Source organism: Sebastes fasciatus, chromosome 6 (assembly GCF_043250625.1).
Source record: "Sebastes fasciatus isolate fSebFas1 chromosome 6, fSebFas1.pri, whole genome shotgun sequence".
Lineage (NCBI taxonomy): Eukaryota > Metazoa > Chordata > Actinopteri > Perciformes > Sebastidae > Sebastes > Sebastes fasciatus.
Genome location: NC_133800.1, coordinates 16,514,716 through 16,521,921, shown reverse-complemented (window position 1 = coordinate 16,521,921; position 7,206 = coordinate 16,514,716). Strand labels below are relative to the sequence as shown.

Genomic DNA, 7,206 nt, shown 5'->3' with positions numbered 1-7,206 from the left:
AACTTGTCACAAAATGCATCCCATCACTATAATGCATTTTCTCTGATGCCCTACCATCATGGGTTTTATTTTGTATAAATACTTCAGATCATGCCTCATAACCTTGGTGAATATGGAGAAGTTACTACTTTCCCAGCAAAGGTTATAGGTGGAAACACATTCTATATCACAAAATATTTTTCATATAGCCTACATTTAGCTATATGAGGAAAAAAATTGATTTCCCTGGTTTATCGGTAAACCTTCTCAATTCAGTGCAATGAACAATATGGAGTTTGATAACACATACAGAAGAATAAAAGCATTTGATGATAGATAGATAGATGGATAGTAACTATTGATCCTGAGGGAATTTCAAGTTTCCAGCATCACAGTTCCATAGTGCAAAACATGTTAGTAAAAAAGTTAATAGTGCAAAGTACAAAAAAAAAAATACCAGATATAAAAATACAAGATGAAGAAAACTGTTAAAACTGAATATAGTTCAGGGTAACAACTGTGATACACGACTATTAAAAAAGTGAATAGCCTATAGTGCAGAAGAGACTGTTAAAAATGAATATAGTGCAGGGTAACTCCAGTAGCTTAATCAAAGAAAGTGCACTGTGTGCATTATTATCTGTCCTGCAGACTGACTTGTTACTTTGCAAAACCTCACACCCCAGGTGTAGAGCTATATTGTACATCCATGGTGAGGCATGGCAGCTTCCTTTCAGTCATTACTCTGGGAACAAATTTCCACTGACTTGTGTCTCCCAACTAGCAGTAAGCAAGCAGCATAGCGCGAGACGTTTGGTGGTTGCCATTAGTGATGGGAATTCTGGCTCTTTTTAGTGAGCCAGATCATTTGGCTCAGTCCACCAAGAAGAGCCGGCTCTTTCGGCTCCCAAACGGCTCTTCGTTTTACCACTTCAGCCTTTTATAATTCAGCCAAATTTAGCGCCGTTTTGACCTAAGATTAGTATGTGTGCACATATATCATTTAAATTATTCAATATATTCATACTAAACCTTATAGTTTCCGACTGTCACTCATCTTGTCTGCTATTTGCGCACCCCCAAATAGAAGAAAAAAAATGACTCCCCCCCCCCCCCAGAGAAGAAAAAAAATGACTCTCAGATGGAAGCTAGCTCTTATGGTACGTGTCCACAGGTTCCGTGCTTTCCACGCTCCCCATTCATTGTCTATGCAAGCAGCCGCGCAATGCATTCCGGTAGCGTGGCGTCGCGATTCGAGAGACTAGGCGTGCAGGAAGCCCGCTCCTCATTTGCATAAAGTTGAAGTCCTGGCTACTTTATGCAAATCACGGGCGTCCGACGCGACTCGCCGCCTCTCGAAACTCCCGAAGATCTTTTAAAATAAACGTTGTCGATCCAAAATAAAGACATATTCAGCAACTGCATGGCTTATTTCTCGCCTCAAATGTTTTCAGAAACATATTTCAGTGAACAATTTTCTCGAAATAAGAGAAGAAAGTTTCCAAACGAGCCTCCATACTGGTTCCGGTTTGAAAGCTGGGAGCAGCAGCCAGCGGAGGGAAAGCGTTCGTCCAATCAGGAGCCGAGTGCCTTGTTTCTAGGGACAGCCCACCAAGCGTCCAATGTTGGGAAGCGTCGCGTCCCCTCGCGATAAAAAACGCCCCTGTGGACACGTACCATTATCGTTCACTTAAAAGAGCCGGCTCTTTGAACCGGCTCGTTCGTGACCGACGCATCACTAGTTGCCATGGAAACGTCAAACTAACTAAACTAGCCACAGTTGTCAAAGCTACGAGCTAACTAATATTGACAACGTCTCAAATGGCAGGTAGCTAAACCAAAATGTATTTAATGAAGTTTTTCCAATTCTTCAAACGTTAACTAAAAAGAAGAACTATGGTTCACCACGACGTCCGAGTGGAGTGGATCCGAGAGTGCGTCTGTGCCGGCTTCATGTTACCGGACGGTCACAACTGTTTCGACCGGCTGCTCGGCTGGAGAGATGGAGAACAAGAACAGAAGATTATCCGCTATCTGAACCGTGTCTCTGACGAAGACTCTCCGTCGTGTCTTCTGTTCTTCAAAACCATCAGAGAGGAAGAAGTTGAAGTTGAAGTTGAAGTTGAAGTCGGTAAGTAAATTGGTAAAGGTGTAAGTTATCCCCGTTTAGTGCCTCTCATGGAGCTATTAGCTTACATCCGGGTCACCTAGGTCACTTTGCCGTCAGTGCCAACCAAAGACTGGATGTCTCTCAACTTTCTCCACTTAAACCAGGGGTCAGCGACCTTTACTATCAAAAGAGACATTTTAGGCCAAATAATAATAAAAAATCTGTCTGGAGCCGCAAAACATTTGAGCATTGTGATGAAGGTAACACAGTTTATAGTCTAAGTATATAGTATATAAGTCTAATGCAGTGAGGGCCAAAGAGCAAATGTACTACATAGTATTAGGGCCACATTGAGGGAAAAAACATCTGAGATTTACAGAATAAAGTCGTAACTTTACGAGAAAAAAAAGTAGTAATATATTATGAGAATAAAGTCATAATATTACGAGAAAAAAAATCTTAATATTATGAGAATAAAGTCATAACTTTACGAGAAAAAAAGTTGTAATATTACGAAAATAAAGTCATAACTTACGAGAAAAAAAGAAATAACATTTAATATTATGACTTTATTCTCCTAATATTACGACTTTTTATCTCGTAATATTATGACTTTATTCTCGTAATATTATGACTTTATTTTCGAAATCTCATATTTATTTTTTTTCCTCAATGTGGCCCCAATACTCCGTCGTACCATAGACCTTCAACAATGATAGATAAAAATGAAAATGTAAACAAAAAACAGTTATTCATTTCCACACATTTTAAAAAAGAAATCCACAAGGAGCCACAGGAGAGGAGCTAAAGAGACGAATGAGGCTCCGGAGCCGCAGGTTGCAGACCCCTGACTTAAACCCTGATAAAACAGACATTGTTTTAATAGGACCAGACAATTTTACTACAGTGGTTCATCAGTTTATTGGCCCACTTCAATCCAACATCAGTCCTACAGCTAAAAATCTTGGTGTCATCTTTGACCGGAATATGACTTTTGACCAACATGTCACTAAACTTGTCCAGACCTGCTTTCTCCAACTAAGAAACATTGCAAAAATCAGATGCATCTTGTCCTCCACAGATCTTGAACTTTTAATTCACACTTTCATATTCTCCCGTCTAGACTATTGTAATTCCCTCTACACCTGCCTCAGTCAATCTGCTTTAAATTGCCTTCAGGTGGTTTAAAATGCAGCAGCCAGGTTATTAACCAGAACTAGCCGTTGGTCTCACATCAACCCTGTTCTGGCATCTCTCCATCGGCTCACTGTAAAATTCAAAATCAACTTTAAGATCTTGCTAATTACATTTAAGGCACTGCATGACCTCGCCCCCAGTTACATTGCTGATCTCCTTGTTCCATATTCGTCCTGTCGACCACTTCGATCCTCTAATCTCGGCCTTTTATCCATCCCCCGCTTAAACTGCAAAACAAAAGGTGATCGGGCCTTTTCTGTCTTAGCCTCAACTCTCTGGAATCACCTCCCCCACAATCTATCAGAGCTGCTGAATCTCTGGACTGTTTTAAGTGGCTTCTAAAACCCCATCTCTATAGGCAAGCCTTTCTATAGGCCTCATCCACATGTGTGTTTGTCTGTTTTTGTTTGATCTGTTTCTTATTGTTTCTGTGTCAAATTGTAATTTTTCCTTTTTTTTTTTTTCATTGTTTGATGTTTCTTCTTGTGTGTGAAGCACTTTGTAACGGTGCATTTTAAAAGGTGCTATATAAATAAAGCTTTACTTACTTACTTACTTACTAACTCTAAAAGATAATTATCTAACTTGACCGGTGTTATGTCAAAGTCTGTTACCCCGTCGAATACAGTGTGCCCTAGTAACCATAATACACGAGAGGCACAAACTGGGGCTAGCGACGATGAAGCCCAGCCAACATTTGTATGTGGGGCCTGTGTGGGTAGTAAATGGGCTGAAAAATGGGCCCTATATGGGATTGTCCATTGGTTCCATAATGACCCTATGCCAATTGCCCTTGTGGGTTTCATGCAGGAGTACACTGGGTGTTATATGGATCCAATCTGGGCAACATAAACCAAATCCCATCTCGGCCCCAGGTTTAAGTTCTATGTGGGAACTACATGGTCTAAAATATGGGTTGTAAGTGGCTTTGTCCACAGTTCCTATGTTGGCCCCATGCACTTATTTCCCAGTAGTGACCCAACTAGGACCCACAAAGGTAGCCCACATGTCCATGTGTCCATGTGGGACCAACTTAGTTGACCCAAGTGGGCCCCATTTGTATTACCCATTCTGAGCCCATGCACTAATTTCCCATTAGTGACCCACCTAGACTTACTTAGTTGATCCAAGTGGGCCCCAGATAAGATGCCCATTTTGGGCCCATACCCACTTGGTACCCAGGTACCCCAAGCATAACCCATGTGGGGCCCATATAACCATGTTGGCTGGGAGAAGGTGAGCAAAGGCAAGTTTAGTCCTGTATTTTTATTTTGTTAGCATTATGGACATCTAACTACAATGTTCATAACCACAGAAAGGAGGAAAGATGGAGAGTCTTCAGATCCTGACAAGAAGTCCTTGAGTCAAAGTGGAGCAGAGATGACCTCAGAGTCAGAGGAGACACATGAAGAAAGTCCCAGCCATGTGAGATCAAACTTTAATTCCAACCTTCTTGTGGAAATTGCTTTCAAATGGTGGCTATGTTTGAAATCATTTATTTGTGTCTTTTTGATGGAGAGGAAGAAAATGTGTAGCTCTTTGTGTTTTCAGAGGATTGAGGTTCAAGTGGTCTATCACATTGAGCTTCATGTGTCAATAAACGAATACCCAGAGAGATTTTTGAAATCCAGAGTGTTCTACTTCCTCAGGAACACAAAGGGTGAGCAGACGAATCAGTATCATTACAATAAAGCATGTTCATTCATCAATTGCACATACAAATTAAATATTGTTATTTGTGTTTTAAATAGAGACCATTGTTGAACCACTGGACATGAATGAGGCCTGCAAGCTGATGCCCAGGCTATTAGACATTGGCATGCACAGTGGACATCCCCTTCATGTGCTGCAGAGCAAACTTGCCAATGTAAGTCAAATGAAAACAACAAACAACCAGCAGCAACCACTAATACACTGACTGCCCATTGGTTTTAGGATTGATTTCAAGATTTTATTTATTACTTTTAAAGCCCTTCATGGCCTGGCCCCAGAACCTATATCTGAGCTGTTGTCCCTTTACCAACCAGTGAGCAGCCTGAGATCCTTAGGCAGGAACCCGCTGACTGTTCACACCTCACACTTAAAAACTAAAGTGTTTGCTGTTAGAGCTCCTCGGCTGTGGAAGGACCTGCCTGAGGAGCTCCGGTTTGCGACATCAGTATCTTGTTTTAAACCACGCTGAAAGACTTATCTATATCGAAAGGCTTTCCTATTATTTTTTAAAAGATTTTCTTAACTATTGATTTGCACTGTACGTTGTTTTTTTATGTTAAGAATAGGGTGCAGTGTAGTCATTCATTGTTTTTAGTTTATCCCTCTTTCTCATTGATGGATTGTGATTCATGTTGTGTTTTGTGTGTTTGTTGTAAAGCACTTTGTAACGTGTGTTTTGATAAGTGCTATATAAATAAACTTTATTATTAATAAACTTTATAACAGTCAGACAAAAACTTAATGTAGCAACAACAGAAAAACTGTCACCATCAACCATGTATATATAAAAAACTGCAGATTTTCTGAATAAAGGATACTCAATGCATATTTTCACTGTGTCTCTTGTCAGGTGTACATACCCTTGATTACTGCCCACCAGATGAAGATAACTGGTGCAGGTTATGAAAGCGGGGCAGCTTCTCCTCAGGAGGAGACCAGTGGAGAGGGAGAAAAGGAGAGTCCAGCGATGTCAAGTGGGCAGTTGACGATTCGTGACGAGTTGCTCAACAGAACGTACAAGTATTTGGGCATGGTCAACACAACTCTCCAACACCTTCAGATTCAAGGTTTGATTTACCAGACAAGGGCTTATTATTTTAAGTTTAAGGAATTTATCAATAATTGACTATTAAAAAACAAGTAAATGTTTTATTGAATTTTATTGAACATGAAAAGACTTTGTTTACTGTAAGCTTGTGAAGAATGTCCTCTTGCAACAGGAAATAGAACAGCTTTTGCAGGAGAACATAAAGTGCACATGAACATCAGTTCAGAGTTGGTAATTAGAGAAAAAAAACAAGCCTTAAAATGTACTGCTCTGCTCATTTCATAACAAAGAGTACAATCTAAAGATCAGTCTCTTTGTCGCAGATGAGACTATGCTGCACATCCCTGAGCTAGACCTGGAGCAGGAGGTGGATGTACTGCTGTCTAATCCAGAGATGGTAGAGAAGTTGGAGCAGTGGGTGATGAACTGGCAGACTCAGATTACCATTGTTATTGAGGTGCAGCGAAACAAAAAGCCACAGGTTTGTGACTCTCCCTATATTTTCAACCCAAGGATTTGGGGTCAAGCACAGCATTGATATGTATAGTTGCTGCTGAAATATTACCTGGAAAGGAAATCCTTGTCAGCTCAAAATTAAATTATTAAGTAGAAGAAAGCATATAACATAAACGGTGATATCCATAGACAAACATTCAGTTTTCATTCTCCTCCAGGCACCTGGCCCTTTGGCAGAGATCACTTTTTGGCAGGAGCGTGCTTCCATCCTGAATGCTCTGAGTGAGCAACTCAAACAGCCTGTTGTAAAGAAGATCTTGGAGGTGATGACCAAAGCAGATCCAGCCATCGTACAGACCCTGGAAGAAGCAGTTGCTGAACTCACTAAATACCGCTCGGAGTCGGACAGTAATTTACGCTTCCTCAGGACCCTGGAAAGACACTTCATTGTGAGCTGCACTTTTTATTTTTATTTTTTATTTTTTGGGGGGCGGGGAGGACTAAATTTACATTGTTTTCATTCTTTTTCAAAGTAATAGCCAATGAAGGAAAAGAAAAGTGATAATACTAATAATAATCATAATCTTAGTCAAACCACATAGAAAACGACATAGAAACAGACAACACAAACGACAAAAAACGTTCAAGAGTTACAAAAACACACTTGCCAAGAGTATTTGTTGAGACTACAGAATTGTTTTAC

At 40.3% G+C, this 7,206-nt stretch overlaps 1 protein-coding gene across 1 annotated transcript in view; it reads left to right on the top strand.

Moving 5' to 3' along the window:
• The first annotated feature begins 1,728 nt into the window (after positions 1-1,728).
• Positions 1,729-7,206, top strand: part of dnah10 (dynein axonemal heavy chain 10) — a 30,595-nt gene continuing 25,117 nt past the window's right edge. Inside the window, exons 1-7 of the mRNA XM_074637978.1 lie at positions 1,729-2,110; positions 4,602-4,711; positions 4,838-4,946; positions 5,038-5,153; positions 5,850-6,066; positions 6,371-6,528; positions 6,722-6,952. Coding sequence (XP_074494079.1) covers positions 1,876-2,110; positions 4,602-4,711; positions 4,838-4,946; positions 5,038-5,153; positions 5,850-6,066; positions 6,371-6,528; positions 6,722-6,952 — 1,176 coding nt within the window. The 5' untranslated portion in view covers positions 1,729-1,875. The remainder of the gene's footprint in view (positions 2,111-4,601; positions 4,712-4,837; positions 4,947-5,037; positions 5,154-5,849; positions 6,067-6,370; positions 6,529-6,721; positions 6,953-7,206) is intronic.